A 27,349-nucleotide genomic window follows, 5' to 3' on the forward strand; every position below is an offset into this window, starting at 1 on the left:
TCTTTTCTATCTCTGATACAGATACTAACTGTACCTGTTGAAGCCCCCAGAGTTCCAGCCAGACCTGAGGCACTAGCAGGTGTGTAAAGCTGGTCATACTTCTACGCTGCTTGATTCATTTCATACACAGAAACAGAAGAGGCTTCTTGATGTCGCTCTTACCATACCTGCCTGTCACCTTCCCAGCATTGGCTAATGTGTGAGTGTTTTGTTATATGGTGTCATGGAGGTCAAGGAGAAGGGAAAGGAAAGGGAACCAGATGCTGAGACCCCGGAGGATACAGTGAGAGAGAGCTAATTCCTGAGGTACCATGACCACCGAACACTGTCCTCCCCCCTAAATTACAGTTACCCAAACGTCCAGCCTAATAGCCAGGAAATATTCCCATTCTTGGTGCTAGGAATCAGTGCATCTTGGCAAAGATTCTAGTTTGTTACTGGCAGCCAGTTCTTAGGGAATCCGGATCATGTTCCCACAGTGGGGAGCTGACTTCAAAGAGAGGCCACCCTCCTTCCTAAGTTACCCACATCTGTGAAGCGTGATTGTCAGTCAGTGGTGGACTGTCTGCCCACCTATGATCCAGATTGTTGTAACAGGCATCCATGATGTCTAGCTCCTCCATGGTAGGTTATGGGCCTGTCCAACCCCCTTCCCAAGGCGGGCTTGTAGGATGACTGCCTTAGAGTTAGCCACACTGGCTAACATGTACCATATTGGTGTTCACTGACAAGGCAACGTGTTGGATTTTGATTTTCTATCATCATAGGAACCAGGCCTAGTATTCTAAGCCCCCAGACCCAACCCGTGTCTGAGACTTAAGCAAAGCCTAAGCATTTCAGCTAAGACCACCCACCAGGATGCCACCCTTTGATAAGTTGCCCCCAAATCCCAGTGACTTCAGGTTAGAACTGACCCTACCACTTAACAGCGGTGCTTCTGCCTTCTGGACACTTGAGAATCCAACCCTCAGACTCCTACACCATCCCCTTCTTGTCATCGGGTGGCATGGATAGTAAGAGTTAGGATTTGGCTAAAGCAGCTGATTTATTCAGAATAAGTTTCTTGCTTAAAAATTTTTAAAGTCAATTTTTCTTAATAGAGGCTTTACCGAATGATGAAACTAGCTTTCTTTTTTTTCTTTTTTCTTTCTTTCTTTTTTTTTTTTAACAGTGCTGAGACTTCAGAGACTTCAGGGACTTCTTTCAGTACTCGCAGAAACCTCCCACACCCTGGTGATGGCACACAGGGACTGTTTTCCTACTCTTAGTCTGAATGACTGCCAAGAAGGAAGGCAAAGGCGGAACAGTTGGGTGTCAGGCTTTCTCCATACTTCTAATCCTTATTAAACTCCTTTCTGAGCCCAAGGACAAAGCTCACTTAACAAATGACTTTGAATCATGAATGAAAACTCTTGCTCTTTCCATGAGAAAGAAATAAGAGATGGACAGGTAAGCAAGTACTTCGATTTAAGGAAGAAGGTGTTGGTTGGGGATATATTGTTAATAGTGGTAACACAGAGGATATATCACTAGAATGTAGAACTTTAGAAATGTTACAGGAAAACTTTCATTATAATGTTCTTTGTTCTATTAGGAGAAGCTTCTATTCATTCACCTCTGGGTCAGTTGCCTTTGCTGGTAGCTTATGTTCTAAGTGGGTCATGGGATTTTGTTTTGGATTTGCTTGGGTGAGAGAAGAAGTTCAATGAGGAATCCCCCAAGGTATTTGTGACTCATCAGTTTGTTACTGTATTGACCCTTTGCCACACATATGCTTTGGCTTGATTAGCCTCAGGACTCGGAGTCCAGGGTAATGACTTGTGAGTCTGGGAGCTGACTCTACCTCCCTTTCTCCCTCCCTTGTCCAGAAATGGTCTTACAGGGACCCTGTGGGATTTATTAGCCTCTGGGATAAAGCCTTTGCTTTGGGAGTCCAGGAAGGTTTTCTCTACTCTACTACAGAGAGAAGCCTTTGGCCACTGGAAGGGACTGAATTGGAGAGGGAAAGGAAGGATGAAATGAATCCTGAGTACACAGATCCCTACAGGGAGTTGTTCAGCATAATGGATCATCACATATTTTTGAGAACGCATTTTGTGCCAAATACTCTGCTAATGGGTGTCAGAAACAGGAAAGAAGTATAAGAGAAGATTCCTCCACTCAAAGCAGCAGAGTGTGATTTAAAGATAGACTGTGTTGGGGGGAAGTAAAAATTCTAGGTACCGGCCACCTGGGTGGCTCAGTCGGTTGAATGTCTGACTTCAGATCAGGTCATGATCTCACGGTTTGTGAGTTCAGGCCCTGCATTGGACTCGCTGCTGTCAGCACGGAGCCTGCTTCAGATCCTCTGTCCCCCTCTCTCTCTGCCCTTGTCCCACTTGTACTCTTTCAAAAATAAATAAACATTAAAACAAGAAAAAAACTCTAGGTACAATTTCAGCATACTCACAAAGAAGGAGTCACAAGACTTACTACTTACAGACCCCAGAAACGCGGCAGGGGTGAATGTGCAGAGGGGGCAGGGAGCTGAGGTAAGGGTGGTCCTCAGTACCAGATCATGAGCAAGTACCCCTATTGCTCATAAGGTGGAGGTCACTGACTTCTCTTGGGCTCAACTCTAAGTGATTATTTTCAAAGATGCCCCAGAAAAAGCAAAGCAGGCACTCGTAGCAGGAATCCTAAGCCCGGGTTCCTGTCTAAATGTCCAGACTCTGGCTGTAAGCAGGTTAGTCGTACTGTCAGCCCTGAGGCAGCAACTCAGAAGAGCTGTTTCCTCATCACACGGGCCTTTGGCAGGGAGCTTGTGCCGCCCACAGGACTGGCTGCAGGGCTGAGAGAAGGGGAGAGACCCTTGTAGTGTGGTCCCAGTGGGTAAGGCAGGCCACCTTGAGGAGATGCAACTGATCTTAAAGGGACCGGAGGACACAAGAGGTGGCGGTAGGGGCGTATTCTGGAGGAAAACCACACAACCAGAGGGATGGAGGCGAGAGGAACTACAGCAAGCGTGTTCACAGGGGCGAAGTGGGCAATAGCAGTGAGAAGGCATCGGAGTACCTGTGTGGCTCAGTTGGTTGAGGAGCTGACTCTTGATTTCGGCCCAGGTCATGATCTCACGGTTCATGGGGTGGAGTCCTGTGTCGGGGCTGGGCTGACCTGCTTGAGATTCTCTCCCTCTTTCTCTGCCCCTCTCACGTCTTTAAAAATAAATAAGTAAACGCTGTCAAAAAAAAATTCATGAGGGGGCATCATGAGGCCAGCGACGGAGGAGTTTTTTCAGCCATGGTGTGTTTCGGCAGCCATTCCTGTGTCCTCGTCATAAAGGAATCAAAGCTCTGTTTAAGGAGTAGTAGTTGGCAAATGTATGTGAGAAGGATTAGAGTAACAGAATAAGCTGGAATTCTGCAGCTTTGACAAAAGCACTGATTTTTTTTTTTACTAGTTTTAATTAGTTTCTTGTGTTTATTTAAAAAAATTTTTTAATGTCTATTTATTTTTGAGAGAGAGAGACAACGCTAGTGGGGGAGGGCAGAGAGTGAGGGAAACAGAATCCGAAGCAGGCTCCAGGCTCCAAGCTGTCAGCACAGAGCCCGACGCGGGGCTCGAACTCACAAACCGCGAGATCATGACCTGAGCCAAAGTCAGACACTTAACCGACTGAGCCACCCAGGCGCCCCTCTTTTATTTATTTTAGAGAAAATAACACATTCACATGGTTCAGACTCCAAAAAGCACGGAGGATGTATCTATAGTGAAAAAACTGCCTTCTACTCTTGTGCCCCGGCCACCCAGTTTTATTCTGGAGGCCAAGTCACTGCTTCTTTGGGTGTAATTCTGGACAACGTCTTAGCAGAGCGAAGCAAATGTATTTGTGTATTTTCTGAAAATACACATGGTAAAATAGCATATATACTCTGCCCTTTGCTTTTTTCACTTGATATATCACGTGGATCGTTCCATATTGTCCACAAAGTACTTTCTTATTCATTTTCTTTATGGCTATGTTGGATCTCGTTGAGTTAATGTGCTTTCATTTGTTTAGCTAGTCCTTTAGTGGGCATTTGGGGTTTTTCTAGCCTTTTGCCATTACAAACAGTGCTACTGTGAACAGTGCTATAAGCATGTCATTTTGCACACGGACAAATATATCTGTTGGGTAAATTCCTAGAATGCAGTTGCAGACCCAAAATGCACAAAGTGTATCTGATTCTGTCAGATATTATCAAGCTGTAGGGATGGAAACAGTTTACCCTTCAGAGTGTTCTAACACTTAGTTCGCTAGCCGACACAGTGTGTTATCACACTTTTTGATATTTGCTAATATGATAAGTGAAAAATATTATCTCAGAGTAGATTTTTAAAAATTTTTTTGTTTTAATGTTTATTATTTTTTTTATTTTTTATTTAAAAAAAATTTTTTTTTCTTAATGTTTTTATTTATTTTTGAGACAGAGAAAGACAGAGCATGAGCGGGGGAGGTGGGGGGGGGGGGCAGAGAGAGAGGGAGACACAGAATCCGAAGCAGGCTCCAGGCTCTGAGCCGTCAGCACAGAGCCTGATGCGGGGCTGGAACTCATAGACTGTGAGATCATGACCGGAGCCGAAGTCGGACGCTCAACCGACTGAGCCACCCAGGCGCCCCAATGTTTATTTATTTTTGAGAGAGACAATGTGCGAGCAGGGGAGGGGCAGAGAGACAGAGACAGAATCCTAAGCAGGCTCCAGGCTCTGAGCTGTCAGTACAGAGCCTGATGCGGAGCTTGAACTCATGAACTGTGAGATCATGACTTGAGCTGAGGTCGGACATTTAACCCAGGCACCCCAATCTCAGAGTAGTTTTATTTGACATTTCTCATATTTTTTTTAAGTTTATTTATTTATTCTGAGAGAGAGAACAAGAGAACAAGCGGGGGAGGGACAGAGAGATGGGGGAAAGAGAATCCCAAGCAAGCTCTGCTCATGAACCATCAGATCATGACCTGAGCTGAAATCAAGAGTCGGTTGCTTAACTGACTGAGCCGCCCAGGCGCCCCTGACCTTTCTCTTATGAGTGCGGTTGAGCATTTTTTTTGTATGTTTCAGAACTATTCGTGTTTCCTTTTCTGTAAGCTGTCCATATCCATGTCCGTCTTTCTACTGGGTCGGGTTTCTTTCCCTAACTGATTTGTAGGATTTTATTTCCAACATTATTAGTAAAATTAGCCCTGTATTGGTAATCTGAATTGCAAAAGTTGGTCAAGTGGTTTTTTTTACACTCTGATGGGGCAAGGTTTAGCCAAAGGTAAGGGAACTGCCTGACTGAGCTTTACTTACTCAGAGCCCTGAGATGTTTCACGGAGCCAAGAAATCTGAGATAGCATTAACTAAGCTTTTTGCAGTTTTTCTTAAGACCAGATTAAGCAGGGGTGCCTGGGTGGCTCCGTTGGTTGAGCGTCCGGCTTCAGCTCAGGTCATGATCTCGCAGTTTGCAAGTTCGAGCCCTGCATCGGGCTCTGTGCTGTCGGTTCAGAGCCTGGAGCCTGCTTCAGATTCTGTGTCTCCCTCTCTCTCTGCCCCTCCCCCACTCACTCTCTGTCTCTCTCTGTCTCTCAAAAAATGAATAAACGTTAAAAAAAAAATTTTTTTTTAAACCAAAAAACCAGATGAAGCAGAAGTTTTCCCTTACAGTGTTCCTTGTAGTTGACTTCTCGGGAGTTCAGCCATTTTTGTGTGTGTGGTGTTGCGAAACAGTGTGACATTTAAGCTGTCAACTTTGGAGGACCTATATGTGCCCAAGAGGTTGATCCTGCTTTGTCTTCCAGGTTGAAAGTGTGTGTGCTGTGTGTCCTCCACCATATGACAAGGAAAACAGTGTTCTTCAGGCTTTCAGAGGAATTCCTGTACGTATCACCCAACTCCAGTACCTCCTGCCAATACAGGCTTTTGTTGCCAGTTTGTGGTGCCGGGCACACAGCACGGCACAGACCTTGCTTCCAGGAACTCACACTTGGGAGCAGAGGTGTGGGGCACAAACTTGCAAAACAACCTCTAGCCAGTAAGATAATTGCGTAGTGAAGCAGACTGTAAAGTGCAGTGGGAATACCAAAGGCACACCACAGTCTCAATGGAGTGACGTGAAGTTTTATTTACTCTTCAAGGAGAGCACATGCTTGTCCCCACATCGCGCAACTTGTACCTCAGAGCGGGAGTTTTCCATGTGCTTCTCTTTTAAGATTGGCTTTAATCAACCCATCCTTCTGGTCTCCAGTTCCAAGGGTGGGAATTGGTTGTGTGGACGGAGGGGTGTGGATTCGCCCTCACACTAAAGGTCAGCTGCCCCTACAGATCTCAGAGTTGAAGAACCATGGCATCCTCCGCGCCCTGACAGCAGAAGCGAATGGATGGGAGCCAGGTGGTAAGGTCCCCTTCAGGGCCCTTGGAGCCTGGGTGGGACCCAAGTCAGAGCTCCCCACGTCTATTCTTCATCATTTGTACTTCTTTCACTACTTGTCCTATACAACTTGATAGATTTATCGTTCTTCAAGGAAAATTAGAATCAACTCTGGATTAGGAGTCAAAAGGCTTGAGTCCTGATCTAGCTCTGCTCGTGGCTTACTGTGTACTTTTAGGCAAGTCATATCATCTTTGTGTCTGCAGTGGGGATATCAATGCCTCCTTTATCCTCAGAGGGATACTGTGACAATAAAATGATTTCAGTGCATGTGAAAAGCCTTAGAGAAAGTATCCTATTTTATCGGCTTTGTGATTCTCTCACGTACTGTATTTAAAGCTCATTTCGCTTGCTGATTTATGACACAGAAATGCCCACTCATAGTTGAGAAACACCAATTCTGGAATCCCATGTCTCTGGGTTAAGTGCTGCTTCTGCCCACCAGCTATAGGATCATGAGCCACGTTTCTTAACCTTCTAACCTTTACTTACTTCATCTATGAAGCTGGGCGTGCATCAGACAGAATTCCTGTGTAACAGGAATTATGTAAGGAATAAGTGAGCCAAGTAAGGTAAAGTGCTTAGCACACAGACTATAAATCTGTAGTAAGTGCTCATTGTATTGTCATCTTTAAATTCCGCAAACTGAAAATATACTCTCCAGAAATATGGGGCTTGCTAAAAATATTCTAATGTAGAAAAACTATTTGGAGATCTATGAAGTTTCTTCTAATAGAATTTTAACGGGGCACCTGGGTGGCTCAGTCAGTTGAGCATCTGACTTCGGCTCAGGTATTGATCTTGTGGTTCATGAGTTTGAGTGCACTTTGGATCTTCTGTCCCCCACTTTCTGCACCTGCCCCACTCGTGCTGTCTTTTAAAAATAAATAAACATTTAAAAAAGAAAAAGAATTTTGGGGTGCCTAGTTGGCTGAGCTGGTTAAGCGTCTGACTTCAGCTCAGGTCATGATCTCATGGTTTGTGAGTTTGAGCCCCATGTCGGGCTCTGTGCTGACAGCTCAGAACCTAGAGCCTGCTTCGGATTCTGTGTCTCCTTCTCTCTCTCTGCCCCTCCCCCACTCACACTCTGTCTCTCTCTCTCTCTCTCTCTCTCCCTCTCTCCCTCTCTCTCAAAAACAAACATTTAAAAAAAAACAGAATTTTATCTTCACTGTGTGATGACAAACCTAACATTTATTAGACATCTTGCTTTAAATGCTAAAATATTTTATATTTCAGTACAACTGGCAGCTATATGCCAGATATTTTTAATCATATTGAATGATTACACTTTTCTTCCAGATTGCTCTCAGCTCATTTAAATTGATAGGCTTATGAGGCACCTGGCTGGCTCAGACATAGTGTGCGACTCTTGATCTTGAGGTCATGAGTTCGAGCCTCACGTATAGAGATTACTTTAAAAAAATAAAATTTTGGGGACGCCTGGGTGGCTCAGTTATGTGTCCGATTTAGACTTAGGTCATGATCTTGCAGTTTGTGAGTTCGAGCCCCACGTCGGTCTCTCTGCTGTCAGCGTGGAGCCTGCTTCAGATCCTCTGTCTCCCTCTCTCTCTGCCCCTCCCTCTCTCTCTCTCAAAAATAAACATTTAGGGGCGCCTGGGTGGCTCAGTCAGTTAAGCGCCCGACTCTTGATTTCAGGTCAGGGCATGATCTCACGTTCTGTGAGTTCAGGTCAGTGTTGGGCTCTGTGCTGAGTGCAGAGCCTGCTTGGGATTCTCCCTCTTTCATTGCCCCTCCCCCACTTGCACACGTGCTCTCTCTCTCTCAAAATAAATTTTAAAAAATAAATAAACTTAAAAAGACAGAAACTTCTCAAAATAAATAAATAAACATTGAAAAAATAAAATCTTTAAAAATTAGGTAGATAGATAGATAGATAGATAGATAAGCAAGCTTACTAACTCAGCAATGCTGTTTCCTGTGTAAGTGAAAGAGAGCCCAAATAAAGGAGGCAGTTGAAAGAGGAAGAAAGATAAAGACCTGTGCTAATGTGAGCTGCATTCACTATCCTGAAGATTTGTGTTTTGCCTCCACTTTTTTCTGTTAATGAGGGGGGCATTAGTATTTAATGTCAGGATCATCTTTGGATGGAGGAGGAGTCTCCCTGGTTCCAAGAGGAAGGGGAGGAGATGCTCTTGCGTGCCTTGGACATTTGTCCCCAGTGTTTAGGCACCGGAGTGCAGTTGCTGGCTGGGACCTTATATTTCCTGTTGACCAACCTGCAATCTCAGCAGATTCGTACACCTTCCTGGTGAGGTTTCTCCTCCTGACTCACAAGCTTCTGGCAAGTTCTTGGTAGGTGAGGGTATATGGGGTGAAAAGTTGACCAAGTTGCTTGGAATGAGGGCCTGTAGTGTGAAGAGTCCGTGAAGCTGGGCGTTGGTGAGGGTGAGGGGTGACGAGGCCCTCGTCAGCACCATAATGAGCAGTCCCCACTGCCACTCCACTCTTCTCTTTGTTCAACCGCTTTCTCCCTCCTTTGCATCTCCCTGGGGTCCAGCATGCTGGAAGGAAATTTTATTTTTTTCACCATCCAAGGTCAGGCACTGTATCCTGGTGAAGTGATCTAGCTTGGGAGCCCTGAGGTTCGGGGTCCCAGTCCACTCCAGACGGGGGCTGGCAAGATTGAATTTCCTAGAAATCCAGACCCATGTCCCCTGCTGCCACTACCCACTGCTCCCCTGGACCTGAACCCAGGACTGTCAGTAATACTAGCTGACACATACTGAGTACCCATCTTTGGGCCACATTCTGCCCTGAGAAGCTAAGGAGTCACGCCCCTCCTTGTGGCAGTGAGTGATGGCACATAGTCCGTGCCTCGCCCACGGAAGCACCGCTGGGGAGCGGCAGAGGGAAAGTGCCCACCGGCACTTGGCTCTGGAGTGTGCTGGCAGTAACAGCCCTCCATGGCTTCCCAGCAGCTCTCTCTTCCTCGATATCTGTTAGTGGTTTGAGTTTCTGGTAGCATTTTATTGATTTTATTTTATTAGCAAGTGTATTTTCAAAACAGTTAATTGTCCTGTACTATCCTCAGTCAAGACTGCATGGCCGAGAGGAGCTGCCCCCTCACTTTTACCACTGGAGGTAGAGGCTGGAGGGGTCGTGGTTTGGGGTCTTGGACTCAAGTGTCTCTGTTTTCTCCATTATTTGTTGATTTCCTCTCTCGCAAATAGGAAAAGCCCGCGACAGGACGTGCCACCAGCAGTCTGGGCTAAAGAGTGACAGCTGTGGTTTGGAGAAAGGGCTGGGTGGTGGCTATAGAGAACCTATCTTGCTGCTTGTTTTCTCCTGCTTTTCCAGTGCTTTCATTCATTTAGCAAACATTTGTTGAACACCTGCCCTGGGTCAGGCACTGAGCTAGGTTCTGGAGAACCCGGTCCTCATGTAGCTCCCAGTGTAGTGGGAGAGACCATTCCAGCACTGACGAGCACTGGGTGTCAGGAGTTTACAGAGGAGTGACTCCCAATCCAGATTTAATGAAGTCAAAGAAGGTGTGTGGGGGAGGGCCGACATCAGAGTTAACTGGGGTGCTGACTTTGCGGTGGCAGAACCGTCTGTGCAGAGGCACCGAAGGTGGGAGGTGTGGAGGGATTCTGCATGCCCTACGGGACAGCTAGAGATGCAAGAGAGACCGAGACTGTGAACGTATTTAGATGCTGTGCTGAAGAGTTTGGGTTTTATCTTGAGAATTATGGAGAATCCCTGGAGGGTTTTGAGCAGGGGGCTGACATCAAAGGGGGCTGCCTTTTTGAACGTTCACGCTGGCAGCAGCGTGGAGAGGGTACCTGAGGGCAATGAGATCCAAGACAGGCAACCAAGGCGGGGGCTGCAGCAGCGATCCAGACATACCTGGATCTCAGAGGGTCTCCCTTTCTCACTGTTACAGCTGTGAGTGTGGAGGTGCTCAGAGCCCAAGAAGAATGGGAAGCTGTGGACAACATCCGGACGGAGACAGGTAACCGCAGGAACGGCACTGTCTCCACACAGCCCAGCTGCTAGGAAGGGTGCCATCCACATGTGTGGCTAACATTTTTGTGACTCTGAGATTAGGAGACAATTACTGAGCATTTTCATTTTAGCCCTTTGACATAGAATAAAATATCTTCCCAAATCCAGAGATGATGACATTCTGCCTCTGGAGGAAATGGGAACGAATGCCATGGGGAAAGGGCTGCCATCCACTCACACCTGAGAGAAGACAGGGAGGACCTTGGCCAGGGTCAGCTTCTGCAGGGTGATGAGATTGGGCAGAAGGATGGAGGCCAGCAGCCAGGGTCCCTGCCTAAAGTTGTTCACTGTACCGGGAGGTCTCTGGAGATAGGGGCTGAAGCCATCTGCTGGACGGCTCCGAGGGCTGGGTGAAAATGGTCTCACTTCCTTTTTTGACAGGTTTGGATGGAGCTATAAGAGGGTAGAACTGGGACCCATACCTGGCTTGAGCTTCCCTGGGGCTCCTGAAAAGCCATTACAATGGACTGTATCAGTCATCACCTATATTTGCTAACTGATAATTAATTCCCTGTGGACAGTACCAAAGGACAGAAAGGGGGTCATTCACATACAGGGTGTGAGAAGGGGCAAAGTAGCAGTTAGGAAAGGCCCCTAAACAGACCTTGGCATGCTCCCACAGGGGCACCTACTCCAGTCAGTGAGTTGCCTCCTCACAGATGAGTGGAATTTAGGGACACCCCCCCCCCCCGCCCCTGCAGGTCAGATCTGTCCCTACTCAGCTGCAGAGATCAGCCTAGCAAGCCTCTGAACAGCCTGGTCTTAAAAGGGAGCTGGCCCAGCAGATAATGGTAGCCCCTTGAAAAAGAATTGGTTTTAGCTGTAGGTATCTGACGTTTGCAACTGAAGGCCAGCGTTTGGCTTAGAGGTGACAACCAGAGGGCCCTCAGTAAATGTTCGCCGATGGAATGACTACTGTTATAAATCCTGGAGTGTCTTCCCCTTTGCTATAGGTCAGGCCAGCTCAGACCAGCCTGGGCAGCTAATCTCCTTCAATGAAGCCCTGCAGCATTTCCAGACTGTGGACCTCTCTTCCTTCAAGGTATGAAAGTACTTTTGGGGTCTCAGGCAAAGCACCTTCTTCCCAGGGGCCAGGTTTCTATCCCACACTGGGCAAGCTAGATTGAAGCTTCCAGTTGAGGACCCTACCTCACCTAAGAAATCTTAGAGCACAGAATCAGGGGTAGCTAAGGACTCATGCTTCATACAGGACCCCAGTGGCATTTTTGGGACTGTGCCCCAGAGTTCTTATGGCCCTGTCATACAGAGGTCTGTGTTGCGGCTCCCTGTTCTTCCTCTGGAATCAAATGCTAGATAGCTCCTTAGGGAAGCAAGGCATCCTGTCTAGAAAGCTGAGTAATCCATGGCCATTGTAGGAAAATCTTCTGTTCCCTCGGAACCAGAAGTGATTTGAGAATTTTAAAAATATGTGAGGATTTTAAAACATTGAGGAGAATTTTATTTTTAAAAAAAATTTTTTTTAACGTTTATTTTTTATTTTTGAGACAGAGAGAGACAGAGCATGAACGGGGGAGGGGCAGAGAGAGAGGGAGACACAGAATCGGAAGCAGGCTCCAGGCTCTGAGCCATCAGCCCAGAGCCCGACGCGGGGCTCGAACTCACGGACTGCGAGATCGTGACCTGAGCCGAAGTCGGACGCTTAACCGACTGAGCCACCCAGGCGCCCCGAGGAGAATTTTAAAAACATTGAGGAGAATAAAAGCTCGAGGGCTTTCTGGGGCATCTTGAGTGACTATGAGTAATTTTAGAGGATTGTGATTGCAGATCTTCAACCTAAAACCAGGTTTAAGAAAGGCTGCAAAGAGGGGCGCCTGGGTGGCTCAGTCGGTTAAGCGTCCAACTTCAGCTCAGGTCATGATCTTGCGGTCCGTGAGTTCGAGCCCCGCGTCGGGCTCTGGGCTGATGGCTCAGAGCCTGGAGTCTGCTTCTGATTCTGTGTCTCCCTCTCTCTCTGCCCTTCCCCTGTTCGTGCTCTGTCTCTCTCTGTCTCAAAAATGAATAAACATTAAAAAAAAAAAAAAAGAAAGGCTGCAAAGATAAGAATCAGGTTGGTTTTTAGGACCCAGAGAGGCAGAAGCTACCAAAACCAGAAAATTCTAATACCTGCTGCAGTGGCCCTTGAGGCATAAGTCAGCACGACCTGGTTTAGGAGGTGCTGGTTTAGGAGGTGCTGGTTGTGCTGGTTGTGGTATGGATAGAGTGCTCCAGCTACCCCTCAGGTATCCGGCTCCAAAAAAGCCCCCACTAAACACGCCTCCCCACTGGCTCCCTCACCCTGGAAGTTGAGAGGACCTGCGAGACTTTATAATTTATGTCCTTTCCAGAAAGAGATAGACCTACAAAAGGGAAAGCGGCCCTGCCGGGAAACCTGGCCTGGCTTCTGTCAGACCAAAGCGGGGGTCCCCGCGTCAGCCATCTCTAGCCTCCTTGGCAGTCGGTGGAATAGGTAGCTCTGGAGAAACCCGGAGGAGCAAATGCAGACAACGGGCTAATAATGCCTATATCTCTTTCCTACTCACAAAAATCCTGGGGGCCAGAAGAGCCTGTCTCCAGAGATTGAGCAGGTGTTTCACAGCTTCGACCCCCTTTCCCTGGCCCACAGCCCAGCCAGGTCGTTGGGGGAGCTACTTCTTTCTGCAAGAACAGTCCCTGTACTGATCCTAAAGGTCAGTTTATTAAGGCAGGTGAACTCAGAGGGGCGCCTGGGTGGCTCAGTTGGTTGAGCGTCCGTCTCTTCATTTCGTCTCAGATCATGACCCTCAGATCATGTGGAATCGAGCCCTGCATCGGGCTCTGCACTGAGCATGGAGCCTGCTTGGGATTCTCTCTTTCCCTCTGCCCCTCTCCCCTGCTCATGCTATCCCTCTCGCTCCCTAAAATTAAAAAAATAAAAAAATAAAAATAAATAAATGAACAAACAAGCAGGTGAACTCAGCCCTCTGCTCATGGCCTGCGATTTCCTCCCCAGAAAAAAATTCAGCCAACTATTCGAAGGACTGGGCTCGCTGCCCTCCGGCACTGCCTCTTCGGGCCTCCAAAGCTCCACCAGGGCCTCCGTGAAGAAAGGGACTTGGTCCTGACCATTGCTCAGTGTGAGTGCACGGGTGCTGCATCTGTGGTCAGGCAGAGAACACTGTTTGCCCACCTGTTATTGAGGCTAAGCCAGAGGTCTTTCATGTACCATGTTGTGGGGGAGAGCGGGAGCCGCGGGATGAAAATGTGGGAGAACACAGTGACGAGTACAGTCCAGATCTACTTTGTATCAACCATTTTCTGAGAAACACTCAGTCATCCCTTCAGAGGCCAGCAATCCGACAGGGGGGCGGGATGTGTTTTTGGGTAGGTGGCCTGGATAACCAAGACCCAATGCATGGCCGAGTCCTCCAGACCATCTATAAGAAGCTGACTGGCTCCAAGTTTGACTGTGCCCTCTACGGAGACCACTGGGAAGATCTGGGCTTTCAGGGTAAGAGACAGGAATGGTTCATCTTTTCCTTGACCCCTGATTCCACCACTAGAGCAAGAGCCTAGACAGTCTTCTTCCTATCATGCCAACACCCTGAGACTGGATATCTTGGGGGGAAGCATTCCAGGAAGAGGGTATGGGAAATGCAAAGGCCCTGAGGTGAGCATGTTCACTATGCTTGAGAAATGGCAAGGAGTGTGGCTGAAGTGAAAAGATCACTTGTGGCCTTACAGGCCATTGTCAAACATTTACTCTAAGTGAGACAGAAAGCATCAGAGTGATAGGATTTGGAATCTAGTGTTTTCTTTTTCCTCATTCCTTTAACACAGATAAAAATTTTGCTTTATACTATTTTATTTTTTGAGTGAAACAAAATGATTTCAGCTGTTTTGGGATTATACAACTCTTTTTTCAAAATCGTATCAAGTTACATTTATATAGAATAGGAAAATGTCTTCATTTAAAAAGGAAGTTTTAGGGGCACTTGGGTGACTCAGTCAGTTAAACATCCCTGCTCTTGATTTTAGATCAGGTCATTATCTCACGGTTCGTGGGTTCAAGCCCTTGGGATTCTCTTTCCCGGTCTCTCTGTCCCTTCCCCACTTGTGTGTGCACATGCTCGCTCTCTCTCTCTCTCTCTCTCTCTCTCTCTCTGAAAATAAAATACATAGGAAATTTTACGTACCTATAACTAATTGGTCCATTGGCATTGCCAACATGTTTAAATTCCTTTATCCTCCCTCATCTATAATATAATTATCTTAAAATTCTCCTCCAAATGCAATGAAAATCATGTCAGTGTTACGATTTTTGTTTTAACCATCAAACAATTTTAAAAACTCAAGAGGAGGAGCAAAGTCTGCTGTATTTGCCCGTATGTTTACTCTTTGCATTGCTCTGTCTTCCTTTTTGATATTCTGAGATTTCTTCTTTTATCATTTCCTTTCATTTTCAAGAACTTCCTTTAGCCATTTTCTAAAGTAGTCCTGCTGGTGATAAATTAGTTTCAGGTGTATAATAATAGTGTTTCAACAATTCCATCTAGTACTCAGTGCTCATCAAGATAAATGTACTCTTTTTTTCTTTAAGTTTATTTATTTATTTTGAGAGAGACAGAGACAGCGTGAGCAGGGGAGGGGCAGAGAGAGAGAGCGCCCGAGAGAGAGACAGACAGAGGGAATCCCAAGCAGGTTCCTTGCTGGCAGTGCAGAACCTGTCATGGGGCTCGAACTCACTCATGGAACCGTGAAATCATAACCTGAGCTGAAACCAAGAGTCAGACACTGAACTGACTGAGCCACCCAGGCACCCTGTTCGGCCTCCGCTGATGCCACTGGCTAAGAGGGGCACAGGTACCAAATTACATGACTCATTACAGGAGTCCCATGTAGACTTCATTGACATCACAAGGGTATGGGGGCTCACTCCCAGGTCCCAGTTTGCTGAAACTACCTTGGTGGAACTAAGGGGCACCTTGTTACAGTCAGGCAGGGATGGAAGTCCAGACTCCCCACTTGGCCTGTAGCAAAGGTAATCAAGTCCTTGAAGCCCACGGGAGGAGGGACTTCATTTGGCATTGCTCGCCGTCACCCTCCATGTCCTCATCTCTGTTGCAGGAGCGAATCCGGCCACAGACCTGAGAGGAGCAGGCTTCCTTGCCCTCCTGCACCTGCTGTACCTGGTGATGGACTCGAAGACTTTGCTGATGGCCCAGGAGATTTTCCGCCTGTCTCGTCACCATATCCAGGTGGGGCTTTGCTGGGAAGCCAGAGAAAGGGCTGTGGACCCAGGATCCGGGTGCATGGTGCTCCTGAGCTATCAGGAGAGCCTCACGGGGGGCTGTCTCTAGTGGTTGAGGCCTCTCAGGACAACTGGGGCCAAACCAGGACCAGGCTTCCCCCGCCAGCCTGACCTGCGCTGGAATCTGAGCTCTACCGCTAGTTAGCCTGTGTCTCAAGCAAGTGCTTTAACTCCTCAGAGCCATGGTTTTTTTTCATCCATAGAATGGAAATCACGAACACTTCAGCTGGATAGTTGGGAAAATTAAATGAGATTGTATATGGAAGCACTAGGCGTAGCTGGTAGCTGTGATATTAACGTGTCAACTCATTGTCCTCCCTGAGGAAATCCCTTCAACAGTATTAGTAGGTTCTCCTGACCCTAAAGGAGAAGAGTTAGCCTTTATGTGCCCCAGAGGAGGAGATTTGCCTGTGAGGGTCAGGTGACACATGGTCTTACTGACAGGCCAGAAGTGGCTCCCTGTAGCCCTCGGTCTGTCCAAGCCTTCTTTGGAGTTAGGTTTCACGTTTTTCCCAGGTAGTAAAAGGTGGTCGTTCTACCATTTTGTTTTGTTTTGTTTTGTTTTGTTTTGTTTTAAGATTTTACTTTAAAATAATCTCTACACCCAATTTGGGGCTCGAATTCACAGCCCCAAGATCAAGACTAGCATGCTCCATGAACTGAGCCATCCAGGTGCCCCATCCCACCATTTTAGAAAACAAATCTGACCTGTTTCCTGCCATTCATCTATGCCAGATGCATGGAACATGGAATTTATCCACTATACAAAAAATTTTAAGTTACTTATTTATTTATGTATTTATTTTGAGAGAGACTGAGCAGGAGAAAGGCAGAGGGAGAGGGAGAGGGAGAGGGAAAATCTGAAGCAGGCTCTGTGCTGTCAGTGAAGAACTTGACTAGGGGCTCGAATTCACAAACTGTGAGATCATGACCTGAGCCGAAATCAAGACTCAGACACTCCACTGACTGAGCTTAACTGACTGGGGCCCCCACGAAACAAATTTTTATTCAGCATTCCCTATGCTACTTATTGTGCTTAGTGCTTGGGATACATCAGAGAACAAAGCAAAGATCCTTCTAGCACAGAAGACAAGGCAGTGAGACTAACATGTAAATGAATGATCAAGTATGCCCAAAGGTGGTAAGTGCTAAGCGGAACGAACAAGTAGGGTAAGGTTAGGGTGCTCAAGGTAGCTCTCATGAGAGGGAGGGACTTAAACTAGACCTTGAAGGAGGTGAAGGTGTTGGCCCTTCACCTGGGGGAGGGCACTCCACGCAGAGGGAGTGACAAGAGCAAAGGTGCTGAGGAAGGAGTATGTCTGGCATGTGAAGGGATAGTAGGGAACCAGCTGGAGTGGAAGGAGCCCAGGAGAACAGTCGGGAGGGAGGTCATATGGCTAATGGGGACCAGATGGCAGAGGGCCTGGTAGGTTATGATGAGGACTTTTGATTTTACTCTAAATAAAGTGAGGGTTTTCAGCAGCCTGGAGTACATGATCCAACTCAACATTTTTAAATGTATCCTCTTAGTGGCTAGGTTGAGAATAGTCTGTAGGGAGGGCTTTTATAATCCAGTCAGAGATGATGGGTGTTTTCAGAGGAGGTGTTGTGAAGTAGTCAGATTCTGGATATGGGATCTTGAGCGTATGGGCTTAAGAAAGTAGAGCTAGTTGGGGTGCCTGGGTGGCTCAGTTGGAAGGGCATGTGACTCTTGGTCTTGGGGTTCTGAGTTCAAGGCCCATGTTGGAGGGAGAGTTTGCTTTAAAAAAAAAAAAGAAAAAGAAAGAAAGAAAGAAAGAAAGAAAGAAAGAAAGAAAGAAAGAAAAAGAAAGTAGAACCAGCATATTTTTCTGATGGATTGATTATGGGTGTGAGAAAAAAAGATTTTTAGTCTGAGCAACTGGAAAGATAGAGTGGCCATCAACTGAAATAGAAAAGAAACAGCAAGGTTGGGGGGTTCAGTCTGCCATACAAATTTTATTTTACTTTTTAAGTGTCCATTCACTTATTTTGAGAGAGAGCACAAGTGCAGGAGAGGCGGAGAGGGAGGGAGAGAGAGAATCCTAAGCAGGCTCCATGCTCAGCACAGAGCCTGACACAGGGCTCAATCTCACAAGTCGTGAGATCATGACCCGAGCCAAAATCAAGAGTCAGACACAACCGACTGAGCCACCCAGACGCTCCGCCATACAAATTTTATATTGAGGTTATGCATTTTTGGTAAGAGCACCACAAAAGAGCAGTGGCCTTCTCTGTGCCTCAGCTCAGGAGCACGTAACGCCAACATGTCTTACTGCTGGTAAGGTTAACCTTGATCGTGTGGTTAAGGTGTCTGCCAGGTTTCTACGCTGTAGAGTTATTATTTTTCCCCTTTGTAATTAGTAACTGTCTTGGGGAAGATACTTTGAGACTGCGCAAATACTCTGTTTTTATATCAGTGTATATAGATATTTATCTTTTTCTATGAGTTATAACCCAATAGTATCGTTACTTATTTTGTTGCTCACATTATTTCAAGGTCTTTGGCCATTTTCGGAGCTCTTTCAGGTGGGCACCTGTGCCCTTACAGTGTGCCCTTTTCTGAGCGCTATTTAGCTTTCTGGACTGCAGAAAATGCTCTGGTCTCATCTTGTATTTTCCCCATATGATTTCCAGGCCTGGAATCACCCACTTCTCTAAGGAGCTCTTGCTCTTTTAGTTGGAGAATGACATTTAGAAGGCAAGCGCTGAGGGCCAGGTGTTCTCACTGCTAGTAAGTTCTGACCCTTCCAGGCCCTCTCTGTGGACAGAGCCTGGAATACACACATGTGCTACAGGTTCGCTCCCAGCCCTGATAGGGGAGGTCTACGGAGGCGAGTGTACCTGTCCCAGCCCTGGTGCAGGAAGGTGGTGTGCTTTGGTACTGCCCGAGGGAGGGGAGCCCAAGAACAGTGGCTGAGCATCAGACCTGCAACACTTGCATCAGATCATCTTACCCTAGAGGGTTGGAGGTGGGCAGGCCTCAGTTGCCAAAACAGACCGTTGCAGTAACAGTGTGGCTGGCCATGTTTTGTAGTTCTCAGAATCTCAATTTCTTCCTTCTTGTCAAATGAGAAAGTAATTCCAACCCTGCAGAATTATTCTAAGTTAGAGATAAACTATGTAAAGTCCCAAGCACATTAGCCATTCAGTGAGTGTTTGTTATCAAAGTAACTTAAAAAAATTTTTGTGGAAGTTTATTTATTTTGAGACAGAGCAAGCAAGGAAGGGCAGAGAGAGAGGGAGAGAGAATCCTAAGCAGGCTCTGCACTGTTAGCATGGAGCCTGACACGGGGCTTGATCTCATGGTTTGTGAGATCATGACCTGAGCCAAAATCAAGAATCGGACACTTAACAGACTGAGTCACCCAAGTGCCCCTCAATGTAATTGATTTCCGTGAGTAAAAATACACTTTATACATCTTATGTGTAATAATACATACATAAATACATCTTATGTTTTTAAAGTCAGTTGAATACATATCTGTGTGTGCATGAGGGCACACATACACATACACACGCACAACTGTTAGTAAAGTAGATGCCTTTTTAATTTTTAATTTATTTTATTTTAGTGTGTGTATATGTGTGTCTTAGGTGGATCCCTTTTTTAATCCAAAACTTCTTGAATACAAAACAAGTTATCATATGGTTCCTGCCACTGGGACACTTTTTCTTTCTTTGTTTTTTTTTTTTTTAATTGTTTATTTATTTGGAGAGAGAGAGAGAGAGTGAGAGTGAGTGTGAGTGTGTGTGTGTGTGTGTGTGTGTGTGTGAGCGAGCGGGGAGGGGCAGAGGAGACAGAGAGAGAAAGAGAATCCCAAGCAGGCTCCACACTGTCAGCACAGAACCTGAGGCAAACTGTATGATCATGACCTGAGTCAGTATCAAGAGTCCGATACTTAGCCAACTGAGCCGCCCACGCGCCCCTGGGGCAGTTTTACATTTCTGATGTCTACTCAATATCTCTGTATCTTTGGGAGGAAAAGCACCCATTAAATTTTAAGGCTTCACTTATGCCTGTCTGTTCCAGGAAACACTGGAAGAGGCAAGAGTGGGACTTCACAAGTATCTGGTCTTGAGATATATCGGGTGCCCCACAGGGTAAGAATGTGGGCATGTTCTGTGGTCTTCACGATGCAGGGAGGTAATGTCTGGGTTAAGTTTGAAAACCGTACCTGGTAGCTTATGCCGTGGTCCCCTCTCTTGAAGTTGAGGAATACCTCAGCAATCCAGCCCCTCATTTTAGAGGCATGGAAATGGAGACCCAGAGAAACCAAATGACTTGCTGAAGGTCCCACGGCTAATTGGTATTTCCTATGAGTTATCTCTGACCTCATTGTCTCCCTTCTTGTGATGTACGAAAGCTCTGTTGTAAGAGCTGCCTACAGGAGAATGGATGCCAGGGTGGAGGGTATTGCCAACTCTGAATACCTCATTTGTTTTTAAGGACAGGCTTGAGGGAGGTGAGGGAGCAAGCCATCCAGATGTCTATGGGAGGGACATCCCAGGCAGAGGGAGCAGCAGGATGAGAGAGAGAGTACTGGGTACTTGATCTGCATGGACCCAGACTGACTGCTTTGACCAGTCCATTTCTCATCCCTTCACCGGCTGGCCTTTATGGAACTTCCTGGGGATTTATGTTTACTCCACAATATGCATGTTGGCCAGTAAGATGGAACAGCAGTTTAACCTAATAAGAGGGCTGGTATAGGCGTCAGGAAGCTAGATCCTGGCTCCATCTGCAGTATTATTATGGGGCTATGATGTAAGTCACTTAACCTCTCCGGGCCTTAGCCTGCTCTTCTATGAAATAAGGGGCTTGGCCTAAACAATTCTAAGGTCCCTCCCAGATTTATTTTAAAATTCCTTGAAGTAAAAGCAATGCCAAGATTTTAAAGTAAAGCTTGACCTCAAGCCCTTATGAACCTTGAAAACACCGTTTTCCAAGAGGCGTGTGCGAGATCAGAGTAACAGCTGGGGGCCAAAGCTCTGCCAGCAGCTGGTCCTGTTCTCTCCTGAGGGGAAACGTAAAGCCCCACGTACCCACGGTACATCCTGCTAAAGGGGAACTGGCAAAAAAGTACACATGCCGGCGTAGGGGGGCAGACTCCCACGAATCCCAGCAGTATGGAAGTGTTTAGCCCACACCATGCAGAGAAGGGGTGCTGTCACAGACACCGAGGGGTGCAGGGCACATCGGGCTACTTGCTAGCAGGCGAGGAAGCACCTTATGGTAATGCTTGCTCACATACACACTTTAATAGCCTTCCGCGCACTTTCCATGCCTTGTTTCATTCCGCCAACATGACAGGCCTGCGAAGAGGTAGCTTCCTCCGCTGTCTTTCAGTCAGTTCCTCAACACAGCCTCAGTGTAGTATTTTAGCTCTAGGCAACACTTGTCAGGGGCCAAGGAACTGCTGAAGAAAAGGAGGCATTTAGATCTGAATTCCAGTTTTTCACTGCTTTTTAGTAAGTGGGCTCGGTAACAGTGTTCTCAAGAGTGAGCAAACACTGGGTTTCGATCCTCTGTTAATTATGTTGTTACCATATTCTTGTTCCCGTGTTTATTTTTAGACTGAAAAAAGTCTAGGGAGGGAGCAATCTTATACGAGTATATATGGTAATTAAGTAGGCAATACATGAAGGTATAAATGCATTGCTGCTGACCTCAGCTACTCATGTTGAGGAAAGGATAATTATGAACATTTGTTAACACTTCCTTAGGCCGGCACTGTGCTTAGTATTTTGCATATGCGATCTGATTGCTCGTGAAGATAACTCTGTGAGTAGGTTGTGGAATAGATAATAGAAAATGTGAACTGTAGGTAATAAAACCAATCTCATAACGTTTTTGTAATGAATAGTGACTCGACTCCACCCAGCATGGCCCTTTTGTCAAGGTCCCCAGGACCACCCCCAGGTTCGATGATTGACTGGGAAGATTCACAGGACTTGGCCTATAGTCACACTGATAGCTATGATTTAGTCTAGCAATAGGAAAATCAGCAAAGGGAAGGAGTGCGTGGGACAAATCCGCAGGAAATCGGGCGTGAGCTTCCTTCCAAGAGTCTTCTTCCGGTAGAACCACACGGGAAACACTTAATTCCTCCAGTATCGAATCATGCAGCACAGGAAATGTTGCCAGCCAGGGCAGCTCTCTAGAGATTCAGTACCCAAGGTTTTATGGGGGCAGTCGTGCACACACCCTCTGTGTAGCACACACCAAAATTCCAGAGTCAGAGAAAAAGCAGATATTCAGCATAAACCACATTGTTTGTACAGTTAAGGCACATGAGTCATCCTGAGGGGATGGTGGAAACCCTCCCAAAATCCAAGTTCCCAGGTGCCAGCCAAAGGCCACCCTTGCAGGCAGGTTTTTCTCAGGACAGCAGTCTCAGGTCTGGTGCGTTAACTCTTTCCTGCGCAGTCCTCAATGTTATTTCCTTTTTGGTTTTAAGAAACGGGAAAGCTAAGTCTCATAGAGTTCGGGTGGCCTTCCTAAGGACACACAGCCAGCAGGCGTCGAGGCCAAGATCTGGAGCCCAGATGTCATGAAGACCCCAAGAAAAATCTTTGTGGAGCCAGAAGACCCTCTACGGTTCAGTGCTGTCAGATAGAACTTTCTGCAATGAAGGGAGTGTTCTTTATTGGCACTGCTCAATACAGTAGCTAGCTACACAGCACAGATGGCTATTGAGCACTCTATATATAACAAATAGAACTAAGGACTTCAGTTTTGTTTTTCGAAAAATTTTTAAGTTTACTTATTTATTTTGAGAGCGAGAGAATAGGGGAGGGGCAGAGGGAGAGGGAGAGAGAGAATTCCAACCAGGCTCCCCGCTGTCAGCGCCGAGCCCCACTCGGGGCTTCATCTCATAACTGTGAAATCATGACCTGAGCTGAGATCAAGAGTCAGACGCTTCACCGATTGAGACCCTTGGGCGTCACAGGAGTTCAGTTTTTTTTTTTCAACTAAGGAGTTGAATTTTTGTTTATGTTTGTTTATTTATTTATTTTGAAAGAGAGAGAACCAGCAGGGGGAGCAGAGAGAGAGAGAGAGAGAGGGAGACAGAGGATCTGAAGCAGGCTCTGTGCTGACAGCATAGAGCTTAATATGGGGCTCAAACTCATGAACCATGAGATCGTGACCTGAGTCGAAGTCGGACCCTTAACCAGCTAAGCCACCCAGGTGTTCCAAGGAGTCGGATTTTTAGTTTTGCTTAATTTTTAACTAATTTACATAAATTTTAAGTTTATTTACTTATTTAGAGAGAGCACAAGTGGGGCAGGGGTAGAGAGAGAGAGAGAGAGAGAATCCCAAGCTCAATGGGATGAGATTGGGAGAGCCCGATGCGGGGCTGGAACTCACAAACTGTGAGGTCATGACTTGAGCTGAAGTCGGACGCTTAGCCGACTGAGCCACCCAGGTGCCCCTAATTTTTAACTAATTTAAGTCGCTCTTGGTGGCTACTTGCTACCATACTGGACAGCACAGTTCTGTATCATAATGTAATGGCTTTTTCTTAGGGGAAGCAGATGGAATAAAGAGACTTTGGCTCTTGTTTCCAACTAAGGAGTGTACTGATCTGTGTGTGCCCCTCAGGGGGTGTCCTTGGGTATGTGCAACGGTAGAAACTAACATGTAAAGAGCCGGGCTGCCACTGACCCTGTGCCCGCTCCATTCCAGCAATTCCCCTTCTGTTTGATGTCCGTGAATATCACCCGCATCGCAATCCAGGCCTTAAGGGAGGAATGTCTCTCCAGGTGAGTCCCCACGCTGGTCAACCCCAGCCAGCTGATGAGAGCGACCCAGCAGAACCTGGTTCCCTCCCACCCCCTGCCCCATTCTCCCAGCCCCTCTCCCAGAGCCCCAACAGAGTCCAGTCTCAGCAGAGTCCAACCCTACCCTGATGTGAAGGCTGCCTGAGGAAAGGCTCCCTGGGGGAATAGAGGGCAGGAGGCACCGGGCTGTCAGCTTGTCTGCTGCGGGGCGGGTCACCCCCCCCCGCCCCCCGCCCTTGTGCTGTAGGGAGTGCAACCGGCAGCAAAAGGTGATCCCGGTGGTGAACAGCTTCTACGCCGCCACCTTCCTCCGCCTCGCACACGTTTGGAGGACTCAGCAGAAGACCATCGCAGACTCCGGCTTTGTCCTCAAAGGTGTGCTCTTTTGTCTTGACCTAGGGGGTCTGAACTCCTAGGGTCCCCAGGTTCAGGGACCCCAGGATAGTTGCTAGACTGGTTTGGGTTACAGTTCCCTCCCCCTCCTCCCCCCTCCCCCCCATTCACACTTTCTCAAACTCCAGCTTCCCAAAGTGTCCATCAGCCCACCCTCTGGAGCCTGCCACCTCTCCTCCCTTTCTGACCTCAGATCATATTTACTGAATCAAAAGCTGGGTCCATCGGGTGGACTGACCATTCAAAGTCGAGACTGCCCTGGTCAAGGTAGAATGTTCAGTTCCTTGTGGCTTCCCTGGTCCGTCAGCCTCCCTCTCTGGAGAGCTCTCCACCTTGGACCCTTTCACCCTTCTCTCCACAGGGTCTGGGTTGGGGGGTGCCCCCAGAGCTGCTAGGCCTGGACTGGTGTGCAGCCCAAAGCCCCCTCAAGCCTTTTGTTCTCCATTCCTCTGTTCCAGACTTGGAGGTGTTGGCCAAGAAGAGCCCGAGGCGGCTGCTCAAGACCCTGGAAATCTACCTGGCTGGAGTGTCAAAGGGACAGGCCTCATTGTTGGGAACACAGAAGTGCTGTGGGCCACAAGCCTCTCACTCCAAGGACCTCACCTTCACAGGCGTGTGTGACCTGCCACCACATTCATCCAAAGGCACGCGGCTGATCTGACCAACCGGAGGCTGACAGAAAGACCCAGCTGCTGGGCCACGGGGGCTTTGGAAGGGCACTTGGCGCATTATGCCAAGTGCATGCCGGCTGGACCTCCTTGGCGAATCCAAGGACCCTCACCCGTGTGAGACATTAGGGACAGTTAGACTCATCCCATTCCCCACAGACCTGCCTCCAGAGCGATGAACTTGCCATAATTGGAATTGAGCTACTTTAGAGTTGGTTTCCAGGTAATCCCACTGAGTGAATGGATCATGAGGCGGGAAAGCCCTACCTGGATGTTCTACATATCTGCACATCGAAAGATATGCCCACACAGAGGTGCCAGAATTCTGACTCCCTGGGCGGCAGGCTCTCAGGCCCCGGGTGCCTGCAGGACAGGGACCCTGTGGCTAGAATTCGAAGGGAGGAGCAGTGGCAGCAGCCAACAGGGGACAGCACGAACCAGAGCAACAGGTCTTCCTCTCCTTCCTCCACCAGGCTGATATGGGGCCCCTCTGGGGTTTCTGGTCTCGCACTCACCCCACCCTCATATCTCCCCATGCCTCAGCCCCGCTGTTGAGGATACAGAATCGGCTTTCGGCTGGGTGTCTCCACTGCCGCCCATCCCCACTGCCCACCAGCTGGGCACCCCACTACTGCACAAACCGCACCCCATGAAGGTGTGCGGTTGCCACCAGGGATGGTTTTCTGGCCTGGATGAAGGAGGAGGTTCACACATCGGCAGCTTTTGAATAAAAGAATTGTCCTAGGCCAAGGGCCCCAGGTGTTTTCCTCCAGCCTGGTAGAGCCAGGTGCTCCAGCCCAGTGACGGCACCGGTCCCGGGCTCCAGGAGAGAAGGGTGCTCTGCCCTGGCCAGGCCCCTGCTGAGGGCATAGATATCCATTTGTACTTACAGGCCCAGAGACTCCTTGCACACTCTAGCCAGTGGGCAAGGTGGCCCTGGCTCTTGTGAAGATTGCTGTGAGGCATCCACAGGTTTTCCTATATGTGCTTCTGGGGAAGCTCGTAGCTCCGTTGTTCCATTCCTCCAGGCCAGGATTTCCTTCGCTGGGCAGCAGGGGGCAGCTGAGACCCCACTACACTGCTCTCCTGTCCTCTGTACTCCCTCCAGTAGACCCACTGAAGACCACTGTCCAGGCCTTGCAGGCCTCACTAAGTCTAACCCCCTGGAGCTGGGGTCCATCACAGAGGTGGGGATGATAGCTAGCCACCGAGGCAGGAAACGGCAGGGACCTCCCCACTGCTGTCAGCAGGATGCCTCGACTCTGCAGTTTGCCTCGCACAGCACCATCTTGGCCAGACCTGAACTAATCCTTCATCTGCTTTTCTTCCTCCAGTCTGGGTGCTTAGCTGGCCTGCAGGGGTGGCAGAGAGCTTTGTTAGGCTTGGTGGAGCCGGAACACGGAAAGGCTACAGCTCAGCCCCCACTTCAGAGTCAGGTTCCATAGTTCCCTTCCTGCAGATTCCTTCCCCTGGCTCTCAGACCGGAAGCCTAACTCAGCAGACCCGGTGGTGAATGCCCAGGCTGCAGCGTGCTCAGGGAGCAGTCCGCATGGGCCTCTAGCTGAAGGGGAGGCAGTCCTTTATAATCAAGTCACTCCCCGTGTAATGCTCTCCAGGGCACTCACCTTCAGACCTTGGGACATTACCAACAACACAATCCAGGGATTAAGTTGTGGTTCTGTTGAGGAAGGGTGAGGGGGGGCTGAAACACTCTGAAAGTGGATGCAAAAGTCTTAACCTGTGCTTTTTTCTTGGGAAGGGCCTACCTAGACCTTCCATGGGAGACAAAATGCTTCGCCGCCCTAAAAACGTTGGAGCCATGGATTTGGTGCAGCCCTCACTCTCTCCTTTGCAAATCATCCCTGCACATGCTGTCTGTATAGGCTGACAGCTCCACCGAGGGCAGGCTGGGGGTGCTATGCATGGGAGGTGATTTTTCTGTGCTGCTTTGCATGAAATCAACAAGATGAACTTGGTCAGAATTTGTTTGGGATGGAAGAATCCAGCAGGTCAGAGCTCAGAAGCCACAGAACCCTTGGAGCCCAGGGGTGAGGGCAGGTCAGGATAGTCACAGCCCTGCCTGGCCTCATTAACTCGAGTCCAGGCTTACCCATCCGTGCTCTTTCCCACCCTAGATCCTGCCCCCCAGGGTGGGGCCACATTGGGTGACTGTGTTCTCCTCCTATTTAGCTATCTAGGCTCTTTGATATTCCAGCCATCACACCATTGCACAAGAGAATGAACTAAGGTCTGTCTTTTCCTAGACAAGGAAAAGCAACTTGCCCAGGATGAAATAGAGGCAGAGTGTAAACCAGAACCCGTGACTCTCCACACTAGTGTGGGGCTCTCCCCCAGCCCTACAGGGGCCCTGTGCTCATTGGCCTAACATCATACAATGTGCCTATGAGGTGACAGGCCAGACTTCTGCACAGCAGTGAGAAGCAAGCCTCTTGATCGGCAAGCGTGTCGTTTGGAAGCCGCCTCACCATGGTTAATTACAGCAGCTGAGGAAAGACTGGCTTGAAGAGAAATGTATCCCAAGCCCGTTGCCACAACCTTGTCCCAGTGGGGAATGCGTGACTGAACTGAACCCTTGGCTGAAAGCTATCCTGAGGCCTGGTGCTGTGCCGCTTCTCTACTGGGTTCACAGCACTACCTGCCCAGAGGGAATCCTGGCCCCTCTGCCTCAATCATGCAAAGTCAGAGGGTAGGGGGATCGTCACTGGGTCGGTCCTCCTCTGC

The 27,349-nt window shown here is 48.0% G+C and overlaps 1 protein-coding gene across 2 annotated transcripts; it reads left to right on the forward strand.

Moving 5' to 3' along the window:
- Nucleotides 1-19: 19 nt before the first annotated feature.
- Nucleotides 20-26,399, forward strand: ELMOD3 (ELMO domain containing 3). 2 transcript variants are annotated; one of them, XM_049652057.1, is made up of 12 exons: nt 20-79; nt 1,172-1,449; nt 5,799-5,876; nt 6,322-6,391; nt 10,335-10,403; nt 11,410-11,498; nt 13,446-13,569; nt 13,821-13,943; nt 15,560-15,690; nt 23,452-23,528; nt 23,794-23,921; nt 24,398-26,399. In XM_049652057.1, exons 2-12 carry the CDS (start codon nt 1,399-1,401, stop codon nt 24,598-24,600), a joined length of 1,143 nt encoding a protein of 380 aa, XP_049508014.1. In that variant the 5' UTR covers nt 20-79; nt 1,172-1,398; the 3' UTR covers nt 24,601-26,399. The 2 variants fall into 2 exon arrangements, with proteins under 2 accessions (XP_049508014.1, XP_049508013.1); XM_049652056.1 differs by having other exon boundaries at nt 26-199.
- Nucleotides 26,400-27,349: the final 950 nt, after the last annotated feature.

This window comes from Panthera uncia, assembly GCF_023721935.1.
Source record: "Panthera uncia isolate 11264 chromosome A3 unlocalized genomic scaffold, Puncia_PCG_1.0 HiC_scaffold_12, whole genome shotgun sequence".
In the NCBI taxonomy this organism is placed as follows: Eukaryota; Metazoa; Chordata; class Mammalia; order Carnivora; family Felidae; genus Panthera; species Panthera uncia.

Coding starts and splice junctions, on each gene's coding strand:
- ELMOD3 (XM_049652057.1), top strand. CDS start 1,399: ATGAATGAAAACTCTTGCTCTTTCCATGAGAAAGAAATAAGAGATGGA. Junction 1,450..5,798: donor AAGAAATAAGAGATGGACAG/GTAAGCAAGTAC, acceptor TTTGTCTTCCAG/GTTGAAAGTGTGTGTGCTGT. Junction 23,529..23,793: donor AGGGAGGAATGTCTCTCCAG/GTGAGTCCCCAC, acceptor CTTGTGCTGTAG/GGAGTGCAACCGGCAGCAAA.